This window comes from Dendrobates tinctorius, unplaced genomic scaffold (genome assembly GCF_039654945.1).
Source record: "Dendrobates tinctorius isolate UK_male_01 unplaced genomic scaffold, ASM3965494v1 ptg000107l, whole genome shotgun sequence".
Classification (NCBI taxonomy): Eukaryota; Metazoa; Chordata; class Amphibia; order Anura; family Dendrobatidae; genus Dendrobates; species Dendrobates tinctorius.
The window spans coordinates 7999341-8026334 of NW_027361775.1; the positions used below are offsets into that span (position 1 = coordinate 7999341).

Genomic DNA, 26994 nt, shown 5'->3' on the forward strand with positions numbered 1-26994 from the left:
TATGGGATGTAGGATGTGTGATGGGTATTTGGGCATGGGACTATGGGATGGAGGATGTGTGATGGGTATATGGGCACTCGACTATGGGATGGAGGATATGTATGATGGGTATATGGGCACGGGCCTATGGGATCGTAGATATGTATGATGGGTATATGGGCATGGGACGGAGGATAATTATAATTTGCTATAACTACAGTTAGTTACTATGCCCGGGTAGCGCCGGGCTCTTCAGCTAGTACAGAATATAGTGCGGAACTTTGCATGGTGTGAACTTCCCAAAACATATCATATACCGGTACACAGTCACAGCTCCACATTAAATAATATATACACAGTTCCACAGTTTATACTACAATATAGTCCACATATTCGTATTCTCCTGTCCTGATAGTGGGTGTAATTCTCAGTATCTGTGTTATTCTTTGTATATAAGCTGTTTTAATGGGGTGAGGACGTTTTAGTACGTGGGCTGCTGGGGTTTGTGTGCCAGGGCTGATTTTCAGTCCCAGTCTGGCCCTGGTCCCAGCTGCCTTGAGATCATGAACAAGTTCCCCCTGTGTAATTTTAGGCTGATCTCTCACCTTCCTCATGATCATATTAAAAATATGGGAAAATGTGGTTATCTCTGCGCTGCTGAATCACTATAGTCCAAAGGTGTTAAAATCGTGGTCTTCATTCAGTCCTTTATTCCTCATGATCAAGGATACCCCATGAGGTGAGATTTTGCATGGTGCCCCAGATCGATGTCGATTGACAGTCATTTTGTATTTCTTCCATTTTCTTACTATTGTACCTACAGTTGTCTCCTTCTCATCCAGCGTCTTACTTATGGTTTTGTAGCCCATTCCAGCTTTGTGCAGGTCTATGATCTTGTCCCTGACATCCTTAGAAAGCTCTTTGGTTTTGCCCATGTTGTAGAGGTTAGAGTCTGACTGACTAATTGAGTCTGTGGACAGGAGTCTTTTATAAAGGTGATTATGTAAGACAGCTGCCTTAAGTGCAGATGACCAGTAGATTAGGAGCATCTAACAGGTCTCTAGGAGCCAGGACTCTTAATGGTTGGTAGGAGATCAAATAATTATTTCTCACCGCAATATGCAAATACATTTATATAATGTGATTTTCTGGATTTTAGTTTTGATATTCTATCTCTCAATGTTAAAATTAACCTACCCTTAAAATTATAGACTGTTCATGTCTTTGTCAATGGGCAAACTTACAAAATCAGCAAGGGATCAAATACTTATTTCCTTCACTCTATATACAGATGAGTGGGGTATATACAGATGGGTGGGATATATACAGATGATATTGAGGAGACAGATGAGATGATGTACAGGAGACGACAAGATACTATCGGGGAGGAAGATGATGTAGGGGAGGCAGATGATGTAGGGAGAGACAGATACTATTGGGGAGACAGATGATGTAGGGAGGGACAGATACTATTGGGGAGACAGATGATGTAGGGAGATGGCAGATACTATCAGGGAGACAGATGATGTAGGGAGACGACGGATACTATTGGGGAGAGAGAGGATGTAGGGGGAGACAGATATAATCGGGGAGACAAATGATGCTGGGTTGAGAGATGATGTAGAGGAGACAGATGATGTAGGGAGACGGAAGATACTATTGGGGAGACAGGTGATGTAGAGCACACAAATGATGCAGGGGAGACAGATGATGTAGGGGAGACAGATGTTGTAGGGAGATGGCAGATACTATCGGGGAGACGGATGATGTAGGGGAGACATGATGTGGGAGAGGCTGATGATGTTGGGGAGGCAGATGATGTAAGAGAGGCAGATGATATCAGGGAGGCAGATGATGCAGGAGAGGCAGATGATATTTGGTTGAGAGATGATGTAGGGGAGACAGATGTTGTAGGGAGACGGTAGATGCTATTGGGGAGACAGATGATGTAGGGGAGACAGACAGGTGATATACGGGAGATAGATGATGCAGGAGAGGCAGATTTTATAGGGGAGACAGATATCGGGGAGGCAGATGATATCGGAGAGGCAGATGATATTGGGTTGAGAGATGATGTAGGGGAGACAGATGTTGTAGGGAGACCGTATATACTATTGGGGAGACAGATGATGTAGAGGAGACAGACAGATGATGTAGAGGACACAGATGATGTAGGGGAGACAGACAGATGATGTAGAGGACACAGATGATGTAGGGGAGACAGACAGATGAAGTAGAGGACAAAGATATTGTAGGGACACGGTATATAATATTGGGGGGACAGATGATGTAGGGGAGACAGATGATGTTGGGGAGACAGATGGTATAGGGGAGATAGATGATGTACAGGACACAGATGATGTAGGGGAGACAGACAGATGTCGTAGGGGAGACAGACAGATGACGTAGGGGAGACAGACAGATGACGTAGGAGAGACAGACAGATGACGTAGGGGAGACAGACAGATGATGTAGAGGACACAGATTATATAGGGGAGACAGATGATGTAGGGGAGACAGACAGATGACGTAGGGGAGACAGATGATGTAGAGGAAACAGATTATATAGGGGAGGCAGATGATGTAGGGGAGGCAGATGATGTAGGGGAGGCAGATGATGTAGGGGAGGCAGATGATGTAGGGGAGGCAGATGATATACAGTAGGTAGATGATGTAGGGGAAGCAGATGATGTGGGAGAGGTAGATGATGTAGGGGAGGCAGATGATGTGGGAGAGGTAGATGATGTAGGGGAGGCAGATGACATACAGTAGGTAGATGATGTAGGGGAAGCAGATGATGTGGGAGAGGTAGATGATGTAGGGGAGGCAGATGATGTGGGAGAGGTAGATGATGTAGGGGAGGCAGATATACTGTAGGTAGATGATGTAGGGGAAGCAGATGATGTGGGAGAGGTAGGTGATGTAGGAGAGGCAGATGATGAAGAGGCAGATGATGTGGGAGAGGTCGATGATGTAGGGGAGGTAGATGATGTAGGAGAGGCAGATGATGTAGAGGCAGATGATGTGGGAGAGGTTGATGATGTAGGGGAGGCAGATGATGTAGGAGAGGCAGATGATGTAGGAGAGGTAGATGATGTAGGAGAGGCAGAAGATGTGGGAGAGGTTGATGATGTAGGGGAGGCAGATGATATACAGTAGGTAGATGATGTAGGGGAAGCAGATGATGTGGGAGAGGTAGATGATGTAGGGGAGGCAGATGATGTGGGAGAGGTAGATGATGTAGGGGAGGCAGATATACAGTAGGTAGATGATGTAGGGGAAGCAGATGATGTGGGAGAGGTAGGTGATGTAGGAGAGGCAGATGATGTGGGAGAGGTAGATGATATAGAGGAGGTAGATGATGTAGGGGAGGTAGATGATATAGGAGAGGCAGATGATGTGGGAGAGGTTGATGATGTAGGGGAGGCAGATGATGTAGGAGAGGTAGATGATATACAGTAGGAGAGGTAGATGATGTAGGAGAGGCAGATGATGTAGGAGAGGTAGATGATGTAGGAGAGGCAGATGTGGGAGAAGTTGATGATGTAGGGGAGGCAGACGATGTAGGAGAGGCAGATGATGTAGGAGAGGTAGATGATGTAGGAGAGGCAGATGATGTGGGAGAGGTTGATGATGTAGGGGAGGCAGATGATATACAGTAGGTAGATGATGTAGGAGAAGCAGACGATGTAGAGGCAGATGATGTGGGAGAGGCAGATGATGTGGGAGAGGCAGATGATGTAGGAGAGGTAGATGATGTAGGAGAGGCAGATGATGTAGGGGAGGTAGATGATATAGGAGAGGCAGATGATGTGGGAGAGGCAGATGATGTAGGAGAGGCAGATATACAGTAGGTAGATGATGTAGGGGAAGCAGATAATGTGGGAGAGGTAGGTGATGTAGGAGAGGCAGATGATGAAGAGGCAGATGATGTGGGAGAGGTAGATGATGTAGAGGAGGTAGATGATGTAGGGGAGGTAGATGATATAGGAGAGGCAGATGATGTGGGAGAGGCAGATGATGTAGGAGAGGTAGATGATGTAGGAGAGGCAGATGATGTAGGAGAGGTAGATGATGTAGGAGAGGCAGATGATGTGGGAGAGGTTGATGATGTAGGGAGGAAGATGATGTAGGAGAGGCAGATGATGTAGGAGAGGTAGATGATGTAGGAGAGGCAGATGATGTGGGAGAGTTTGATGTAGGGGAGGCAGATGATATACAGTAGGTAGATGATGTAGGGGAAGCAGATGATGTAGAGGCAGATGATGTGGGAGAGGTTGATGATGTAGAGGTAGGTGATGTAGGGGAGGTAGATGATGTAGAGGTAGGTGATGTAGGGGAGGCAGATGATGTAGAGGTAGGTGATGTAGGGGAGGCAGATGATGTAGAGGTAGGTGATGTAGGGGAGGCAGATGATGTAGAGGTAGGTGATGTAGGGGAGGCAGATGATGTAGAGGTAGGTGATGTAGGGGAGGCAGATGATGTAGGAGTCGGAGTGGCCGATTATATACAGTAGGTAGATGATGTAGGGGAAGCAGATGATGTAGAGGCAGATGATGTGGGAGAGGCAGATGATGTAGAGGCAGATGATGTGGGAGAGGCAGATGATGTAGAGGCAGATGATGTAGGAGAGGTTGATGATATCGGGGAGGCAGATGATATACAGTAGACAGATGTCAGACATTTCTGCACAGCCAGATAAAAGACACAAGTGATAACTAGTTGTGTGATGAGTTTATGGCCGGAGTCCGCAGCATCTCCGGTCACCCCGCTCTGTCGCCTCCCTCCTCCGTCATTTGTCCCCGGTCCCCGCCATCTCCCGCCTTCCCATCAGGCGAGCCTCCTCACGCGTCCCGGTCCCCGCTCTGTGTGGCTGGGAGCGGCCGGACTCCACCTGGGGGCGGGGCTGTGCAGCGCACAATGCCGGCCGGGACTGGGCGGAGAGCGGAGTCACACACAGCCAGTGCCGCTTCTGAGCCGGGAGCCATCCAGAGGAGTGACACCGCGGGAGACAGAACGGCAGCGGGCGGCGGCCACAGAACGGTAATGAGGGCTGGTGAGCGGGCGCGGCTCCGTCCTGTATGGCTGGGCGACTTCTACAGAGTTGTTCCTGTGCAGGGACAGACTGCGGGATGGGGACGTCCTGTGATGGGGTCGCGCTATGATGGGGTCAGGCTGCCCGCCACATGTGTTCTCCCCGCAGGCAGACCCGGTCCATGTGACACCCGGTGATGTCAGCCGCACCGACCCCCGCTATATATGGGCAGCGCCGCTCTCGCTTCCTCTGCTTTTCGGGGTCCTCCTTCCCTCCCTGCCCACTGGTCTCCGCACTTCTGTCCGACCAATCAGAGCCCGTGCAGAGCTGCCACATGTCACTTGTCCGCTGTCACTTCCAGCACTTGTTACATCTCTGATAACGGAGTGGTACCCGCCGCATCCCCGCCTCGGTACGTTCTGTCTGTGCCCTGACATTTCTTCTAGAATATTCGGTGCCAGTCTCACCCATCTTAATGGTGCACACTTTTAGTTGAAGAACCAATCAGATTTCAGCTTTCATTTTCTACACCTTTTTACAGAACACAAGCTGCAATCTGATTGGTTGCTATGGGCAACACATTTTCAGTTTTCTGGATTGTACATAAGGACACTGTTAGTTTCTGGCCCGTTCCATACAATTCTGTGTGTGACATAGACCTGCGTAATATGTGCGGCATAGTCCTGCGTGCAGTGTAAACCTGCGTACTGCATACAGCATAGACCCGCATCTTGTATGTGGCGTAGACCCGCGTATTGTGTGCGGCATACACCTGCGTATTGTGTGCGATGTGAACCTGCGTGCGGTGTAGACCTGCGTGTGGTGTAGACCCGCGTACGACGTGCGGCATACATCTGCGTACTGTGTACGATGTTAACCTGTATGTGGCGTAGATCCGCTTACCGCATGTGGTGTAAACCTGCATGCTGCGTATGGTGTCCATCCGTGTGTGGTGTAGATGCGTGTGCCACTTAGAGCTGAGTGCAGAGTATACCCGCGTGCTGTGTACAGTGTGAACCTGTGTGCGGTGTAAACCGGCATGCGTTGTAGACCCACGTACTGCGTGCGGTGTAGACCTGCGTACCGTGTGCGGTATAGACCTGCGTACAACGTGCGTCGTAGACCCACGTACTGCGTGCGGTGTAGACCTGCGTACCACGTGCGGCGTAGACCCACGTACTGCGTGCGGTGTAGACCTGCGTACCACGTGCGTCGTAGACCCACATACTGCGTGCGGTGTAGACCTGCGTACCACGTGCGGCGTAGACCTGCGTACCATGTGTGGTTTAGACCCACGTACTGCATGCGGTGTAGAACTGCGTACCATGTACGGCGTAGACCCATGTACTGCGTGTGGTGTAAACCTGTGTACTGTATGCGTCATAGACCCATGTACCGCGTGCAGTGTAGACCTGCATACCGCGTGTAGCGTAGAACCACGTACCACGTGCGGTGTAGACCTGCGTACTACGTGCATTGTAGACCCACGTTCTGCGTGCGGTGTAGACCTTACCGCATGCATCGTAGACCAACGTACCGCGTGTGGTGTAGACCTGCATACAGCATGCGGTGTAGACCTGTGTACTGCATGCGGCTTAGACCCCCGTACTGCATGCGTTGTAGTCCTGCGTGCGGCATAGACCCGCAATCTGTATGTGGCGTAGATCCTCTTACCGTATGTGGTGTAAACCTGCATGCTGCATATCGTGTCCATCTGCGTGTGATGTAGACGCGTGTGCGGTTTAGAGCTGAGTACAGCGTATACTTGCGTGCTGTGTATGGTGTAGAGCTGAATTGACTCGCCATGTGTGCTGCGTAGAGCTGTGTGTGGTGTAGACGCGTGTGCGGTTTGGAACTGGGTGCAGCGTATACCCGCGTGTTGTGTGCGGTGTAGAGCTGAGTTGACTCACCATGTGTACCGCGTAGAGCTGAGTGCAGCGTATACCCGCATGCGGTGTAGAGCTGAGTTGACTCGCCATGTGTGCCACGTAAAGAGCTGTGTGTGGTGTAGACGCGTGTGCGGTGTAGAACTGGGTGCAGCGTATACCCGCATGCGGTGTAGAGCTGAGTTGACTCGCCATGTGTGCCACGTAAAGAGCTGTGTGTGGTGTAGACGTGTGTGCGGTGTAGAGCTGGGTGCAGCATATACCCGCGTGTTGTGTGCGGTGTAGAGCTGAGTTGACTCACCATGTGTACCGCGTAGAGCGGAGTGCAGCGTATACCCGCATGCGGTGTAGAGCTGAGTTGACTCGCCATGTGTGCCACGTAGAGCTGTGTGTGGTGTATATCCCACCAGTCACCTGACACTTGGACGTGGTACTGGGGACATGTGGCAAGTAAAAAGTGGCGTCACTGGTGACAGGAGCAGGGCCTTCTGTGCTTCTCTACATTTTTCCATTCCCTGCAGCTTATGGAAAATTAGCAGCGCTGTAAAGCTCTTTTACATCAGGACTGTCTGACTACGAGCTGGTATTGCTTGGAAAGTGTGACCGGCCATTCAGCGAGGCCCCAAATACCTGAAGGGGCAAGTTTAGAGGGTTGTCTTGATAAATGACCCTTTGAAAAGAAATATCCAGACTGAAAGGGGTTTTCTGCACTCGGCAAAGGCTACTTAGCGCTCCAGACGCATGCAAAGACATCCTGGACATCTGTCACCTGACCCAGTGAGTGGCCTCACCGGTCTAGGGAATGATGGACTGGACGTCATCCTTTCTGGCCCCACTGGAGAGCACCAGTGCGGTGCTGTGGATTTGCGCTGTAGTGTTTGTCCTCTACTGTACAGCTCCTTTGCTTAATCAATTCAGGGGCATGTAGAAAATAAAAACAATGGACACTCACTCCCTGCAATGGCGCCGTTCCAGCAATGTTAGGGCTGCAGCAACCGTATGGGAAAACATCATGTCATCAGCTAAGAACAGCAGTGCCAACGCCGCTGGAAAAGCGCCGCTGCGGGAAGTGAGTATTCCTTGTTTTTATTTCCTACATGCCCCTAAATTGATTAAGTAGTGGTTGTCCAGTAATGGCCAAGTCCTTTACGCCAGCCAAACACTAGAGATGTAAGGCAAGTGACTAGGCCGTGTGTCCTCCATTGTGCTCTTCTCTGGGCATGGTAAGGAGGATCACACTGATGTCTGGATGGCTATGCTCAGGCGTTGTACTTCCTCTGATGCAGGAAGAGCAGACAGCACTCATCGGTGTGCAGCGTTATTCTACATGTCCATCACACACCACGTAGATGCATCATACAGGAAAGTACCGCCCCAGTTATTGTGGTGACTGAAGAGAAAGCAGAACACTACAGAGGCGTGAGCCATTACTGACTATAGACGTGGGGATGACACAGCCCTGATCCCTAATTGTGTGTACATCCACCCTCTTTACAGCAGGCTGTGACTCTGAGAAGAGCTGATCTTCCCTGTCCTGTGGTGGGAAGAAGGGTCTGTGATATGATTGGTGTCTACCCCCTCCGTTATGTGTTCCAGTATCTGATGTTCCCTTTTCTTTCCTTAAGGAGGTCATCTATGATCACAAAAAAAATAAGCCAATGAGGGCAATGCAATAAAATAGAAGCAGCAATTCTTTCACATGTGACTGCCACCGAGACTAGTGATTGGCTGCAGCGGTAATGCAGGATGATGTGTTGCATCTTTTCTTATTTGATTACATTCCTTTTAGTTGCACAGGTTTTTTCTTGATCATGGCCCAACCCCTTGTAAGCTTTCATTACTGATTTAGCCACATGTTGTGCTTGCCTTGTAGGTTTAAGGAATGGAGGCCATGGATAAAGCAGTGAATGGATACATAGACAACTTGCTTGGACCACGAGGTAAAATGCATAATTATTTGTAGATGTTTACCATATTAATGTATCGTCTAACTGTCCATGGGGCAGTAGCCAGAGGTAACCAATGTACCGTATGTAGCAGATCGCGGCAGCTCCATACATGGGTGCTGCGGGGGGCGGACACCAGCCGATCAGTGGAGTTGCTGGATGTCAGACTTCCACCAATCACCTATTTACAGAATTTACATATTTGACAGAAAGGTCATCAACATGTTAGCTGTGGATAACCCCTCTATGGCCCAAAAGAGGCCCAGAAAAAAGGGGTGGAACTGCCATGTACTAATTACATTCACAAGAGATTTGCATTCAAATCCTCCTTTGATCTTCCCTCTTTCTGCATTCTATAAAAACAAAAACTTCCTAATTTATTGTCTGGAGGGTGAGAGAAACTCATATTCGTGCTGATTCTGGTCCGGATTTGCCTCTGTGGTTTTAAACCCGAGTGGCGGCGGCAGTGCCAGGTATTAAGATGCGAGACTTGTGCGAGTTTCTCACAAGGGTGACCCCGGCCTAAATGAGAGACTCACACTGTTCTGCTCATTGCTCACTAGAATAATGACCTTGTACTGTTACATGGTTTTAACTTTTCTGTGCCTCAATCAATGTTCAATAAAGCTGTATGTTTTGTAATGAATTTTGGACTTTAACTCCATGTTTGTCATATTTCACTCAGTAGAGGAGTGTCCATGTGATGTTTTTCTCGGTCCTAGTAATATAGGCATAGGACCTTCTGATGCTATTTATGTCATTATGTGCTCTGATACTATGTCAAACTTTTAGATCAGTGTAGTTCCAACTTATGGGACCACCATCAAGACGCCATGCCATTGTAACCCCCACTTGGAAAACAGGCCTCTATTTTGGCCTTGTCTGTATAAGACTTGTTCAGACATTTGTTATACGGACAGTCTAAGTAAAGATTTGGACGGCACATTGACCAATGTAATACAATAGGGCTGCTCAGGTAAGTCCGCCTCTTGGATGAGATTCACCTATACAAGTCTATTGCTGCTCAAAAAAAATCAGATCCGCGTAGCGTCCGATATGGCTACTTTTCCATTATTAACATAGGAAACTGTATTTCATCATGTACATTCTAAATTGCTGATGTAAAAATCTGGATGCCACATGGACGTAAAATGCAGATGGCGCAATGACAGTATGGATGAAAATCGTTCCCAAATCTCTTAGATTGAAATCGGACTAATTTTCATACGCTTGTGTGACCTCAGCTTTAGGGCTTGTTCACATGACCGACCTTTAGTCCGTGAAAAACTGGACAGTACACAAACCAATGTTATTCAGTTGGGCAGTGCTAATGAGTTTTCTTTTTTTTTTTATTATTATTTTATTTCATTGACCAAATCTGCCTGTACCCATTGATGTCTATGGATGTGCAAAAAAAAATTGGACGCCATATGGAGCCACAGTATAAATAGCGTCTGACTTTTATGGATACATTGTAGTTCTGTAACATGGGAAACTGTAGCTGGTTTTGTAAATTAATAGCTGCTGTAAAAAATGGATTATATACAGACTGCACAAGGATGACAAGTGAGAAAAAAATTGTCCGAGTTTTCGGAATGAAAGTCTGAATTTTTTTTATACACTTGTGTGAACCTACGCTAATAAAAATGTGTGTCTTCTCCAGAGCACAGGGTGCTGTGGTGAATGCGGCTGCCTGCTGTAAAGCATATCTCTCCATGTTCTGGTAAAGTGCAACCCCATAATCATGCGCAGAAAACAGAAATTGAGGCTCAAGTTGTAGTTATCCTGTGAACAAATGTCAAGGTGATACATGCGCATAATCAGATTTTGCCACCATGTCAGTCTGTATTTTGAAAAAAAAAAAAGGTCTTGAGATCTGTCAGCTTACAAGTAGACTCCTCTACTCATTAGAAGGAATGGCTCACTTTTAATGCTGAAGTAGCTATTTGAAGGCACCTTTGCATGACGGCTGTGTCAGCACATATTAACCCCGTGGCAGATACACAATAAGACCCATGAGCACAGCACTCTAAGCCCTCTAAACTCCTACTTACTCCTGATCTTGACGTTCCTTGACATTGTCGCAATCTCAAGGCTTGATGCCCCCCTTTTTTTATTTAAAGGTACTGTCACACTTAGGCTAGTTTCACACTAGCGTTTTGGAGCGCAGCGACGGCCTGCGCACGGCCGCCGCTAAGCCCCGCGCCCCGCCGGTAGCTCCGCCCACCGGCACATGACGCTGCATGCGCCCTGCGTCCCCTATCTTTATCACAGGGGGCGCAGGCCGTGCGCAGTATGCGTTTGGCGGCGCATGCGTCCTTTTGACGGTGCGCCGACCTGCGCCAAACACAACCTGCTGCATTTTGGTTGCGTCGGCGCACCGTCAAAAAGGCGCATGCGCCGCCAAACGCATACTGCACACGGCCTGCGCCCCCTGTGATAAAGATAGGGGACGCAGGGCGCATGCACCGTCATGCGCCGGTGGGCGGAGCTACCGGCGGGCGGGGCAGGGGGCGGGGCTTAGCGGCGGCCGTGCCAGGCCGTCGCTGCGCTCCAAAACGCTAGTGTGAAACTAGCCTTAGCGATGCACCAGCGATCCCGACCAGCGATATGGCGCAGTCAGGATCGCTGGTGCATCGCTAAGTGGTCGCTAGTGAGCTGCCACACAGGCAGATCTCACCAGCGACATAGCAGCGGTCGGCGGTCGTTACTTACCTGTCAGACGAGGCGATCATGACGCGTCGCTCGTCGGCGCCACAGGAAGCTCAGCAGGAAGCTGACGACGAGAAATGGTCCAGGACGTTCTCACGCGATCAGCGATAACCAGCGGGGGAGCGGTCAGAGGTAAGTATCAGACATAGCGATATCGCTAGCAATATCGCTATAACGTCACAAAAACCAGTGACGTTATAGCGATATTGCTAGCGATATCGCTTAGTGTGACGGGCCCTTAACTTGTGTGATGTTTATCTACACATGGCACGAGTGTGGGTAGTACAGGTGCATCTCACAAAATTAAAATATCAAAAAGTGAATTTATTTCAGTTCTTCAATACAAAAAGTGAAACTCATATTATATAGAGTCACTACACAAAGAGTGACCTATTTCAAGTGTTTATTTCTGTTAATGATGATTATGACTTACAGCCAATGAAAACCCAAAAGTCATTATCTCAGTAAATTAGCATAATTAACAAAACCCCCCTGCAAAGGCTTCCTAGGCATTTACAAAGGTCCCTTAGTCTGTTTCAGTAGGCTCCACAATCATGGGGAAGACTGCTGACTTGACAGATGTCCAGAAGGCAGTCATTGACACACTCCATAAGGAGGGTAAGCCAGAAAATGTCATTGCTAAAGAAGCTGGCTGTTCAGAGTGCTGTATCCAAGCATATTAGTGGAAAGTTGAGTGGAAGGAAAAAGTGTGGTAGAAAAAAAAAGTGCACAAAACAACCGGGATAACTCCAGCCTTGAAAGGATTATGAAGAAAAGGCCATTCAAAAATTTTGTGGAGATTCACAAGGAGTGGACTGCTGCTGGAGTCATTGCTTCAAGAGGCACCACACACAGATGTATCCAGGACATGGGCTATAATTGTCGTATTCCTTGTGTGAAGCCACTCATGACCAATAGACAACACCAGAAGCATCTTACCTGGGCCAAGGAGGAAAAGAGCTAGACTGTTACTCAGTGGTCCAAGGTGTTGTTTTCAGAAGAAAGTAAATTTTGCATTTCATTTGGAAGTCAAGGTCCTAGAGTCTGGAGGAAGAGTGGAGAGGCACACAATCCAAGCTGCTTGAGGTCTAGTGTGAAGATTCCACAGTCACTGATGGTTTGGGGAGCCATGTCATCTGCTGGTGTAGGTCCACTGTGTTTTATCAAGACCAAAGTCAGCGCAGCCATCTGCCAGGAAATTTTAGAGCACTTCATCCTTCCCTCTGCTGACAAGCTTTTTGGAGATGGAAATGTCATTCTCCAGCAGGACTTGGCACCTGTCCACACTGCCAAAAGTACCAATACCTGGTTTACAAACAGTATCACTGTGCTTGATAAATCATACATTTAAAGGTGCTAAATGTACTCACTGGAAAAACCCGTTTAAGATCTGTCACACATTGCAGATATGTTCCAAAATCTGGAGGGTTTCCTGATGCTAGCAAAGTGAGTAAGAATCCTGAAGCCTCATGCACACGTTGCTTATTTGTGACTTTCAGCATTTTTGCTGCAATTTTCACTCGTACTAACAAGTGGGGACAAATTTACAACAAAAATGCATATAAAAAAATGTATCAAAAACAAGGCAAAAAAGCACCTATTTTACTGCCAACAGATACAGAAATTTCTGCATCAAATAAAGTGTGCACATGCTCTTATAGAGTATCTGGAACTACTAACTGTAAATTGTTCAATCTGTTTAGCTAAATAAGGAGGAGCACAGTATAGCAGCCCTTAGGCCTCATTCATACCCTTGGGTATCAGGGTCTGAGAACGGGCTGCAATGCACAAACTGGCCATGGGTCTCCTGATCCAGACTCTGAAGCATAGCCAGCTTACGTGAGGCTGCCGAGTTGGGGTTGCTAGACCCACGTCCTTTCCATAAATCACATTCTATGCATGGACGGTCTGTCACAGAGGTCTGAATTTGGCCTTATCGCTAGTCTAGTGTTGGTACAATTGTCTGGCACCTATGCCCAGTTATGCCATGATACATTCTGCTGTATCGCTGCCATTTAGGAATCTGAGCTGTAATTGGGCTGTGTCCCAGTTTTCATACAGACAGATATGAGTAAGAAATGTACGTATTGGGACAGAAGAGGACAGCGCCCAAATAATTATTTACTGGTGTTTTCTGCTTTTCCAATGTAACTTTCAATTTTGATTGACGTTGATTTTGCAGTTTGCTTATATAAAGTGACCTCCTCTATTTTATCTTTATTACATTTTGCCATTTTCACTTCTATATGGTTTTTGTAGAAAAGAGCTAAGGCTACAGTAGGTCCAGATGCCCGGCCACTGTAGGGGGAATTCGTCAGATAGGCTGGAGAACATTTCTAATATTTACGCTTTGTGGAATACATTTTAATTAATGATTTAGGCCCCGCTAACCTCCAAAGATTTGTCAGAGCTGCTGTAAATGCATGAAAATTGGCGGCACGTGACTGCACTCGATGTGCTCGTGGCCGAACATTTTACCTACAGATGTCTCTTGTCCAAAGCTCATTTGATGACTATGAGCACTATAGCAATTTGTGCTTTATGAAGTCTCTCATGTGAAGTTCTTTTCTGCTTACATTTCAGACCCGCGAGTGAAAGGCTGGTTCATGTTGGATAATTACATCCCCACCTTTGTCTGCACCGTCCTGTATTTAATTATTGTATGGAATGGACCCAAGTACATGAAGAACAGACAACCTGTGTCCTGCCGAGGGATTCTGGTGGTCTATAACCTTGGCCTTACGCTGCTCTCACTCTACATGTTCTATGAGGTAAGACTGAATGCACACATTTATATTGTCACCAGGACTATAATTTTTATTGATGACTTTTCTTCTGTGTCTGTCATTGGTTTGACAGTCAAAGCAGAGAGGAACTATGGTACAAAACCTCAACGTATCATTAACAGTGTCTGTGTTTCCAGTACTTGTGGTATCTGTTTTCTCACGGGTACCCCACGTACCAATTATAACTTATGGGGCTGCACACATCTCTGTTTTTACACGGACCACGTGTCTGTGCAAATCACATGGAAACATGTCCGTTTTTTTCGGCAACACGGATTACATAGCCAATAAAAGTCCATAGGTCCAAAAATCACATATAGCACACGGATAGCATCCATGTGCTGTACATATTTAACACTGCACAGTATAGGAGAAGCTTTGTAATTGAATTCTTTCTTTATCCATACCAGAAAAACAATGACCACCACACTGATAGTAAGAATGGACACATAGATAACAGACTTATGGAAAACACTGATGACACCAGTACCATTTTTTCACATGCATGTGTTACACGGACTTGAAAAGGGGACCTGAAAAGGTATTTTTTGGGCCCAACATAGAATTCTGCAGTCAAACTATGTGACTGTAGTATTCCAGCTCGAGCAGGTGGTCACATTCCAACTAGCAACTTATCCTCCTTCTCTCAATATTCTATCGAGAGAAGTGGATTAGAAGCTAGTCAGTATGTGACTGTCACTGCCTGACCACCCTCTCGAGTTCTAAATAGATCCTGACAGTGCACATATCCGACACTGGCAGGATTCGGCATTCTACAGCCAAATAGAGTGACTGTAGAGATTTACAGTGGGTGAAATAAGTTTTTACATAAGTCACTCATTTTCTAAGTAAATATATTTAAAAAGGTGTTATTGACATTAAATTCTCACCAGATGTCGGTAACAACCCATCTAATCCACCAAGGCAACGAAATAAAACCAAAGATAGATGTCCATGAATAAAGTTATGTGTAATAATGAGAAATGACACAGGAAAAAATATTGAGCACATGAAGAAAGGGAAGTGCCAAAAGCCATGGAAAGTCATTACACCAGCTGAAATCTATCTAGAAAGCAATCCTGCCCTTTAGTGAAAAATAACATCAGCTGGATCAACTGATGGCCTACAAAACAGTATCTCATTACCAATGTGCCACAAAAGAAACATCTCATGATGGATAAAACCAATGAGATGTCTCAAGACCTGTGCAACCTTATTGTTTCAAAACATACTGATGACATTAGTTACAGAAGAATTTCTAAACTATGGAAGGTTTTAGTAAGTACTGTTGGAGCCATAATCTAGAAGTGGAAAGAACATAATTTCACCATAAATTAGCCACTACCCGGTGCCCCCCAGAAGATTTCAGAGAGAGGAGTGAAAAAAATTATCAGAAGAGTTGTCCTAGAGCCAAGGACCTCATTTACAGAGCTACAGAAAGACCTAGAATCGGCAGGTACAATTTTTCAAAGAAAACTATCAGCAATGCACTCAAACTCCATGGCCTGTATCACTCTCACCACGCAAGACTTCAACAACATTTAGACAGGCCTGTGAAATACTGGGAGAATGTAGTCTGGTGAGATGATACAAAAATTGAACTCTTTGGATGCCATAATACACACAAAGTTTCGTGTCATCACCCCCAAAACACCATACCATCACTGAAGTTTGGAGATGTAACTTCATGTCCTGGGGCTGTTTTTCAGCATACGGCACTGGCAATCTTCATGTGATTGACGGAAGGATGAATGGACAAACGTACCGAGACATTCTTGATAAAAATTGCTGCCATCTACCACTAGGATGATGAAGCTGAAATGGATGTTGACATTTCAGCAAGATAATGATCCCAAACACACAGCCAAGGAAGTTCTCAATTGGTTTCAAAGAAAGAAAATAAAGCTGCTAGAATGGCCTAGCCAATAGGTTGATATAAAGCCGATAGAAAATTAATGGAAGGAACTAAAGCTCAGAGTTCATAGAAGGATCCCACAGGACTTTCAGGATTTGAAGAGTGTTTGTGTGGAATAATGGGCCAAAATCATACCTGAGCAATGCATGCGACTAGTTTCTTCTTACACGAACTGTCTTGAAATTGTCATCACCAACAAAGGCTTTTATATGAAGTATTAAATACATTTCAGTAAGTGTATTCAATACGTTTTCCGTGTGTCATTTCCCATTATTACACATCTCATTATCTTCACACCAGGACAATAGATGACAAAATGATAATCTTATGCTAAGCATCGCGTTACACCAGCCCTGAGGCTATGCAGTGTTGTGAACAGAGCTGTATGTATATGGGCAGCATGACATCATGAGATTTGTCTTCTGCCTCTGGTCTGCATATAAGGTTTCATTCTCAGTGAAGGGTTAATTTACGTCATCGTAAGAGCTGCAGGAATGCTCACACTCGAGACTGGCAAATAATGCTGGAATTTGTGTCTGGAAAGCAGAGTTTCCCATCACATAATCTACCTTCTGGTACAGGACGTGTCCCGGTCTAGTTATCCAAGCTGTCATCTATTGGGTTTCTCTACAACGATGCACAAAACTATAGGGGCAGTGACCAGTGGGGATATTGGATCTCGGTATGCCACATTGCTGCTGTTTACTTGTATATAAATCAGAATATTTATCAACAAATGTACAAATAAAATTAACTTCTTTCCTGGGGTTTATGTGCCTCAGTTTATGTATGCCAGTTACTATGTAATATACCCAACACTGGGATTTTCCTGCTTTTGGTTGGTAATATTTCTGTATTACTGCAGTGCACTGAGTCCAGGGTGAGATTTGTGCTTCTGCACAGAAGACAGAATACTGGTAATCCTAGCACAATGTGAACTTATGCATAGTATGTTTGTATGATGCGTTGTTGTTTTTCATCCTGCAAAGATTCCCTGGTATATAGTGATTTTGGTGCTAATGATGTCTGAACGGTTTTATATTTTTCGCTTTGTAAGACGCATTTTTTTTCCCCCCCAAATTTGGGGGGGAAATATGGGTGCGTCACACAATGCGGATATACCTTTTTTTGTGCTGCCGCTGTGGGTGTCCGGTGATTGCCGCCACCGCGCTGTGTCCCCCGGGGCTTGCCACCGCCACGCTTTGTCCCGTGCTGCGTGGGGGGGCTCTGCCGTTCCATCCCTGCTTGCAATGCCCTGTGCGGTGGACTGCTTCCGGGAAAATGGCCGCCGCGCAAGCGCAGATGGAGATCTCGGCAATGAAATCTCGGGAGATGAGATTTCAGCACTGAAATCTCATCCCCCTGAGATTTCAGTGCCGAGATCTCCATCTGCGCTTGTGCGGCGGCTGTTTTCCCGGAAGCAGTCCACCGCACAGGGCATTGCAAGCAGAGATGGAACGGCAGAGCCACCCACGCAGCACGGGACACAGCGTGGCAGCAAGCACCGGGGGACACAGCGCGGCGGCAGCACCCAGGGGACACAGCGCGACGGCGGCAGCACCAGGTACAGAGTGGGCGACAGTACCAGGGGACAGAGCGGGCGACAGCACCAGGGGGCAAAGCGGGTGGCAGCACCAGGTACAGGGTGGGCGACAGTACCGGGGGATAGAGCGGTAAGCAATAAGACGACTGGATTATAAGAAGCACCACCATTTTATTAAAAAAAAAGTTTTCCTATTTTTCTCCTCAAAATTTGGGGTGCGTCTTATAATCCGGAACGTCTTATAACGCGAAAAATACGGTACTTTTATGGTGCTGATTGAGAATATAACTTCTGTTTTGCCAGATTGGCTCTAGTTTCTGAGATATTTAATAGTTAATTAATTCCAGTGTAATTCTGGCTTCAAAAAATGGCTTTTATAGCATTGTAAGCCTTCAATTTGAAATAAAATAATTATATGAGATATTTCAATACCTAAGACACCGTTCGAGTCAAAAGACCTAAAGCTATTGCCATTTATTATCACACACTGGCATTGGGAGAATGCATTATTTTCATGGATAACATCTCAAAAACTAGAACCAATTCAGCAAAAGTAAGGTGATTCATTAATTCCGCCCCCTCAAAATACACTAAATCCTTTCAAAAAACCTTGGCACCTGAAAAACTTTTTTTTTCTTTTTTGTAGACCTGTGTTACCAGATTGTATTCCAAAGTATCAACTAAGTAGGTTTTTTTTCGAGGATAATCTGTTTAGATTGCCAAAAAAGGGTAACATTGTAACTGTGGATATAAGCCACCAGATGAATGGTCCGCGGTTTCACTGAATACCTTTATCAGCAATCTACACAGTCTGTTCTTGAAAAAAACTACTTGGTTGAAATGTTGTTAATCTCGGTTTGATCAAATAGACACAACAAATCATCATACTAAGATACTGTGTGTCAGTTTTGATTGTGCTGGAATTACAAATATTTTGAATTAGTTTGAGCAGGTAAAGAATAGGGAGGGAAAGAGTAGCATTCTGAACTTGTGATAATTGAAGTGGATTTCAGACTACTTTAACCCCTTAACGACCGCCGATAGCCTTTTAACGGCGGAAGTTAAGGATACTTATTCCTCAACGCTGCTTTTTAACGGTGCTGAGAAATAAGTGTATAGCACCCATCAGCGTCGGAAAATCTCTGGGGCCTCGTCTACCGGGGTAGCTGAGACCCCGGAGAACATGATTTGGGTCGTTTTTTTTTTACTGTCCCCTGTCACGTGATTGCACTGAATAATGGCAATCACAAAAAAATCCTGTTTTCCATTAATTTCTCTTTCCTCTGATATGATCTAGCATACCAGAGGATAGAGAAAAGAGGTCCCCCAAGCCCGGTACATCCGCCGTTCCCGGATCCTCCTGCTCCGTCCCCTGGCCCTCCACGTCATCTTCCTAGTAGTGAATGGCTGGCGCATGCGCAGTGCGCCCTCCGAGATCTGCTGACTGGTACCGGGCAACAATAGGAGATTTTTCCTGTTGGTTCATTTTGATCACTTTGTCACCCCCTTAGTTTAATAATAATAATAATAAAATAAAAAATTGAATTTTTCCATTCTTTGCAGTTGCGGTTAGGGTTGTGTTAGGGTTGTGTTAGGGTTAAGGTTGTGTTAGGGTTAAGGTTGTGTTGGGGTTAGGTCTGTGTTGGGATTAAGGTTGTGTTGAGGTTAGGGTCGTGATTAGGGGTGTTTTTGTGTTAGTGTTGGGTTTAGGGCTTAATTAGGGTTGGAGTTAGAATTGGGGGGTCTCCATTCTTTAGGCACTGCACATCAGGGGGTCTCCAAATGCGACATGGTGCCCACCATTGGTTCCAGACTATTTGCTTTCAAAAAGTCAAAACGGCGCTCCTTCCCTTCTGAGCCCCGACATGTGCCCAAACAGTAGTTTACCCCAGATACAGGATATTGGCGTACTCGGGAGAAATTGCACAACAAATTTTGGGGTCCTTTTTCTCCTAATACCCTTGTGAAAATAAAGTACATTTTTTGTGAAAAAGAGTTAATCTTTTTCCTTCCACATTGCTTTTGTTCTTGTGAAGCACCTGAAGGGTTAACTTCTTGAATGTGTTTTTTTTTTTTTTTTTTTTTTAAATCGATTTATTTATTTTTCCAAAAAGAAAAAAGGGAATAACCAGCTGTGCATGTGGCATATCGTTGAATGTGGTTTTGAGCACCTTCAGGGGTGCAGTTTTTAGAATGGTGCCACTTTTATATATTTTCTGTCATCTTGACCCCTCAAAGTCACCTCAAATGTGATGTGGTCCCTAAAAAAAAAAAAAAAGAAAAGGTTTTGTGAATTTTGTTCGAAAAATTAGAAATCGCTGGTCAACTTTAACCCCTATAACTTCCTAGCAAAAAAATATATTTCCAAAATTGTGCTAATGTAAAGTAGACATGTGGGAAATGTTATTTATTAACAATTTTGTGTCACATCTCTCTGTGATTTAAGGGCAGAAAAATTAAAAGTTTGTAAATCACAACATTTTTCAAATTTTTGCCAAATTTCCGTTTTTTTCATAAATAAGCGCAAGTCAAAGAAATTTTACTGCTAACACGAAAACCCAGTCTCAGACTCAGTGGGATACTTTGAAGCGTTCCAGAGACTTAGGCTGTGTGCACACGCTGCGGATTATGTGCGGATTCATCCCCGCGGATTTTGTAAAATCCGCAGGTGAAACCGCAGGTCAAAAGACCTGCGGATTGCTCTGCGGTTTTGCCCTGCGGTTTTTCATCTCCTCAATGGAGGAAATGGCAAACCGCAGGAGAATCCGCAGAAAGAATTGACATGTCAATTCTTTCTGCGGATTGAAAACCGCAGATAATCCGCGCGGAAAATTCCGCACCGTCTGCACTGCGGTTTTTGATTCCCATAGGGAATCATGGTACTGTACACCGCAGCAAAAACTGCTGCGGGTCCGCAGCGGCCAAAACCGCTGCGGAAACGCAGCAAAATCCGCAGCGTGTGCACACAGCCTTATAACCTCATAAAGTGAAAGTGATCAGAATTGTAAAAATTGGCTTGGTCACTAAGGGGTTAAATGCCCAGAGGACAGTGTAGCTACCCTAATACAAAGAAGGAGATAGCCCGTGCACATACATATCTGTTACCAGGGCATAACTGGTTGGATTATTTCTAGGAATGTGTTTGGAAGTGTTCATTGGCTCCTGAAGTCATGCTGCCTGCACAAATGAGTTAAATAGAGGGAAACGTTGAAGAAAATAAATAGCAAGTACTGACTTGTTCTAGCCCACCACCGGACTTTTCACAGGACCGCCCTCTTTTACAGTGCCAGAGTTCGTCACAAAGTCTTCTGAGAAGAAGCAATGATGAGCCATCACTTTCTGAGCTGCACCCCTTTTATTTTTATAAAGGACGCTATCGTGAACGATTTCAATTGTTTTCTTACTGGAATGCAATTATCAGGAACAACAAAGCTGAAAGCAAATGATCCCATTCTAGTCACCTTCCCAACAAAACAGTAGTTATAAAACGAGTTGTGTGCTAATTGTGGTCAAGTGGAAAGCTATTCTTAGGGTGGAACTTCCCTGTCGTTAGAGGAAGCTTTCCAGTCTAAATTGCTATGAAAAGTAGATCATCTGACTGCAGTCTTTGGCGGCGCGTTTCTCAATTTCCATTTTGCAATTGAACCACTGTGCAAATTTCTTTATGCAAACACAAGTTATGAATATGCGATTCAGAAAGAGCCATACTAAGACAATCATAGAAGCGTCATAGAGCAAAGGAATTATTGCCATAAGCATAGGTTTGTTCTTCCATGAAAAATCATGTTAAAAGTTCCATGGAGAATATGCCACACAGAACACTGTCATACATGCTCTGCGCACATAGGTCTGCCTCAAATGGGTTGTCCACTGCTAGGACAACCCTTTCTTGAACTAAATGTTTGGCCCCGAAAAAACAAATAAACCTATGCTAAAGTCCCATGCCGGCGCCGTTTCAGCAGTGTCCACACTTGCGGTCCCGGAGCTCTGGAGCAGCGGAATGACATGGTGCCCAGCACCCAATCAGCGCTGACGTCACTGTCTCAGCCTTCGTATGGCTTGAACATGAAGAGGAAATCCAAGATCAGCTGCAGCCCTGGCTTCCTCCTCTTCATATTCAATCTGTATGAAGGCGGGTACAGTGGTGCCAGCGCCGATTGAGCATCGGACACCACGTGTCATAACCAACGCACCAGAGCTCCAGGGAGAGAGAGTGCTGACACCGCTGGAACGGGAGATGAATATAGGTTTTTTATTTTACCATGGCCAAACATTTAATTCAAGAAGGGGTTGTCCTAGTACTGAACAACCCCTTTAAGACTGGCACGTTGAAGTAAGACTCACCAAATTCAATAAGAGGGAATGAAGTACATATCTGTCATAATATACACCACTTTGTGGCATAAATTATGAATTTGACAGCTGTACTTGTCCACAACCTCCACTACCAAGCTCTGGTCCTTCTTGAAAAAGTTGGATGAACATGCTGGAGGTGACATAAAATGGCCAAAAGTCCAAATGCAGGCAATTCAGTGTAGGCTAGAGATTGCAGTTTGGTGATTCTTCGGAGTCTCTGATAGCCCTACCGCAGTAAGTGCACTATTGCCAGAACTCACAGACAACTTCAATATTCCCCTAGTGAAAAGAAATATAACCTTGTATAAATCTGACATGGTAACTTTGTATTTCACTCTGTGCTACTGTGGTGCCCGAGCCTAACACACTCATCCAGATCAAGAAATACATTTGCTGTACATGCCCATTTGTATGGCAGTTTTACAGCCACACGACACCACAGTTATGGTATTTACGCAAAAAAAAGCCAAAAGATAATTCTGATGTAAAACCATAAGCACTAATGAGTCACCTATTTTAGATTCTTAATACTTATTTATTTCTCCCCGTTTTTATTGCGTTTGGGATGCAGCACCGATTGACCTCTCTAGACATTTGGGCTATAGTGGTATTCCTACTTTATAGATTATGTATGTTATTATCATTTGGAATGTGTTTCAGTGCAGATATAGGCAAAAGTGCACTTGGCTCACTTTTACCATGGGGTGATCCGACTAAAGTACACTTGACCAGTGAGAGCAAATATAATCAGTCTCAAAAATTTGACCTGACTATCCAGCACATGAGGCTACATTGACCTGGAATAGCACACGATAACACTAATAGCTAGTAAAAAGATTAGTCTCTTTATTCCCGACAACCATTCAGAAAAGCAGATAGTCCAGGATTAAATTAGATATGGGTATTCTGGTAGTTATCTGTGAGAGTGATGTTTACAGCATAGAGTCATGATGAGTTCACCTTCTTTGAATTCTCTGGCATTACAGATCAGGACATAATAGGAAAAAAAGTCAAAGTCTTGTGTGGGGTACCACAGGGCTCTGTCCTGGGCCCTGTATTGTTCAACATCTTTATCAACTATTTAGATGAAGGAATTGAGGGTAAACTGATTAAATTTGCTGATGACACAAAGCAAGGAGGGATAGCTAATACTAGAGAAGAGAGAGAGGATGCAAAAAGATATAAATAAACTGGAGCAGTGGGCAGCAACTAACAGAATGGTTTTAACAGGGAAAAATGCAAAGTACTACATCTGGGCAATAAAAATGAAAAAAGCATATACAGAATGGGAGGAATAGGGCCAAGCAACAGCACATGTGAAAAAGACTTGGGTATACTAATAGATCACAGACTGAATATGAGTCAACAGTGTGATGCAGCAGCAAAAAAGGCAAATACAATTCCAGGATGTATTAACAGGAACATACAGTCTAGATCACGTGAAATCATTATTGCCCTCTACTCCTCTTTGGTCAGACCTCATCTGGAATACTGTGTCCAGTTTTGGGCGCCACATTTTAAAAAAGACATCAACAAACTGGAGCAAGTTCAAAAAAGAGCGACCAGAATGGTGACCGGTCTGCAAACCCTGTCTTATGCGGAAAGGTTGCAGGATTTGGGAATGTTTAGCTTGCAGAAGAGAAGACTGAGAGGAGACTTAATAGCTGTCTACAAATATCTAAAGGGCTGTCACATTGTAGAAGGATCATCTTTATTTTCATTTGCACAAGGAAAGACTAGAAGAAATGGGATGAAACTGAATGGGAGGAGACACAGATTAGATATTAGAAAAACTTTTTGACAGAGTGATCAATGAGTGGAACAGGCTGCCACGAGAAGTGGTGAGTTCTCCTTCAATAGAAGTCTTCAAACAGAGGCTGGACAGACATTTGTCTGGGATGATTTAGCGAATTCTGCTTTGAGCAGGGGGTTGGATCAGATAGCCCAGGAGGTCCCTTCCAACTCTACGATTCTATGATTCTTAAAATTAGATAAAAATAACCTTAATTAAGTACAACCTTACTGGGTTTTTTTAAATTTGTTTATTAAACAGCAAATAGATGTACACATTTTGTAAATAACCAATGCAATGTTTACACAATCATAATATCTGTAAAAAGAGAAAACCAACAAGTTTGCATATTGAGATATTTGTACAGATCTCAATTTCACAGGTCCTCACTCTCTTGCGAGGTCTATGGATAATCTAGGAGTAGTTACAAGAACCCATTATTCATCTACGCAAATGTTTGGCTATGTATAACCCAGAATGATACATTACAACCAACATATCTAACATAATACAAAAAACTACTACTCCTACCCTGCTGCCAAAACAACCTCCATAGCACTGATGACATTATAAACCTATAAAGTAAAAGTCAATATATTTTTCACAACAGCTATTATGCCAATAACAGACCACTATTTACACGTTGATATAGTAAGGTGAGATGTATTCCATAAATCTCAAATTTTGTTAAACTTCCCCAAGCAACTCCTGTTCTGGTACAGTGTTCGCTCATAAGGAATAATTGAATTTACTAGTTCAATCCAAGCTCTAAGGCTGTGTTCACACACAGCGTTTTTTTAGCGGTATTTTTAGCGGTTTTGCCAATAAAACTGCTAAAAATAAGCTTCCCAGTCATTTCTATGCATTTTGCACTTTTTGTGCATACTGATGCGTTTTTTTACCGCAAAAAAACCGCATTGCGGTAAAAAATGCAGCATGCTCATTAATTTCGCGGATTTTTCCGCATTTCTGGCTATATCTATGCGTTTTGAAAACGCGCTGGAAAAAACGCGCGTTTTCTGCGCGGAAAAAGCGCGGTTTCTGGGAAGGGAGTCAGGTTTTTTAGCAGAAATTTTCTGCAACGTGTGCACTTAGCCTTAGGGTATCGTTACACTTAGCGATGCACCAGCGATCCCGACCATGATATGACCCGGTCAGGATCGCTGGTGCATCGCTAAGTGGTCGCTAGTGAGCTGCCACACAGGCAGATCTTACCAGTGAGATAGCAGCGGTCGGGGGTCGCTACTTACCTGTCAGATGCGACGATGAAGACGTCCTCCCGCCCGCGTCCACGCGTCGCTCGTCGCCACAGCAGGAAGCCTAGCAGGAAGCGGCCGACGAGAAACTCCCAGGACGTTCTCGCGCGATCATCGATAGACAGTGGGGGAGCTGGTCGGAGGTAAGTATCACACATAGCGATATCGCTAGCAATATCGCTGCTGCGTCACAAAACCAGTGACGTTATAGCGATATTGCTAGCGATATCGCTTAGTGTAACGGGCCCTTAAGAGAAGGATGCTGATTACCCATCAAGTGTAAAGCCAATATTTTCCTGGCTAAAAAAAGTGTGTCTCCCACAGGAAAATTCTGAGGTGGTGTCCCCATATCTCTACCTCCAGCACACGAAACAGACATACCAATGGAGTGAGAGGAACAGGAGTACCTATGAGGGAGGTTAACAACGAGGTCACCGCGCTCCAAAAAGATAGAATAGTTGGGCATCCCCACACCATATGTATAAAATCCGCATCCATTGTATGACATCTTAAACATTCTGAGGACTGGGACCACCCCATCCTAAATAGCCGTAGTGGGGTCAGATATGACTGGTGCACTATATTACATTTGAGTCATTTTATTATTGGCTGATGGAGACAAGCCGGTTGGAAAACTAAGTATCTCCTCCCATTCTTCATTTTGGATATCTGGAACTAGAGACCTCCACCTCCCTTACTCACGATAAAGCAGATAAGTCAGAGTCCGCGGACAACATATAAGTATATAAGGTAGAAATAAGACCCTGGAGGCCTTGTGATTTGAGAATCCCTATCAAAGGAAAGAACAATATTGCTTTGACCCAAGCAATATTGTTCTTGGGTCAAATTTCTGTTACGTAAGTGTGATTGAATTGCTGATCTAAGCTGTGGGTATCGAAAAAATTGAGACCTCGGGACACCGTATTTAATTTGTATTTGCTCAAAGGACATTAGGACATTGTGATCATATAAATCATTAAATCGAGGAAATATTATATGAGATCCAGAATTGAATGGACAGGTGGTTTAAAGGGAAGGTGCCATCCAAAAAATTTTTTTTCAGCAATTGAAAAAATGTAAAGAATTAATGTTTACATTTTCTTAAAAAATATTATCGTTTGTTTTTAATTTTGCAAAATATGAAAAATAACTTTAAAAAGTTTGGCATTTCCACTTGTTAACACTAGGGGGAGCAGCTACTGAAATCTGGCACAAAAACCTATGACATCTATAGACACAGTGAGCAGCCATTTTGATGGGGCTTGCAAAGTTACTGACTGTCTTTGCATGTAAAGTCTGGATCAGAACAGGCCATCAATCAGCAGACATGTTTCCTGGATTTCTGTGGAGCAGACAAGCAGACGGTCCATCCATGTGATTAAAACACAGCGCTCTTTGTACAATCCCTGGCACCGAACAGGGCGCCCCCCACAGACCAGCACACTGCTCTCCTGAAATACTCTGTGCTGCTGTCGCCCTGCTCCTTCCACCATACATCAGGCCCCTGTCCCCTCGGTTTCACACATCGCCAGGACGGGATCTGAGGAGAGGAATGGGGTCTTCGGTCACCGAGGATGGCAGGCAGCAAGGATTCTGGGAGCAGAGTGACAGCAGCACAGAGTATTTCAGGAGAGCAGTATCACACGGGATAGGATTAGATACACGGCTCAGCAGGCAGTATCACACAGAAGAGGATTAGATACACGGCTCAGCAGGCAGTATCACACAGAAGAGGATTAGATGCACGGCTCAGCAGGCAGTATCACACAGGAGAGGATTAGATACACG

General features: G+C 45.0%; 2 protein-coding genes across 3 annotated transcripts in view; one reads left to right on the plus strand and one right to left on the minus strand.

Moving 5' to 3' along the window:
• Positions 1-2418: 2418 nt before the first annotated feature.
• Positions 2419-4786, minus strand: LOC141100590 (uncharacterized). The gene is given in 2 exon segments (XM_073589154.1): positions 2419-3356; positions 3359-4786. Coding segments are annotated over 2 exon segments (2121 nt in total). The 5' UTR covers positions 4664-4786; the 3' UTR covers positions 2419-2540.
• A 99-nt stretch (positions 4787-4885) lies between these two features.
• Positions 4886-26994, plus strand: part of ELOVL5 (ELOVL fatty acid elongase 5) — a 79044-nt gene continuing 56935 nt past the window's right edge. The window contains exons 1-3 of one of the 2 annotated variants that reach the window (XM_073589152.1): positions 4886-5022; positions 8774-8840; positions 14142-14329. In XM_073589152.1, the coding sequence (XP_073445253.1) occupies positions 8783-8840; positions 14142-14329 (246 nt within the window). In that variant the 5' untranslated portion in view covers positions 4886-5022; positions 8774-8782. Of the gene's footprint in view, positions 5023-5405; positions 5427-8773; positions 8841-14141; positions 14330-26994 lie in introns of those variants that run through there. The other variant, XM_073589153.1, reaches the window with a different exon arrangement.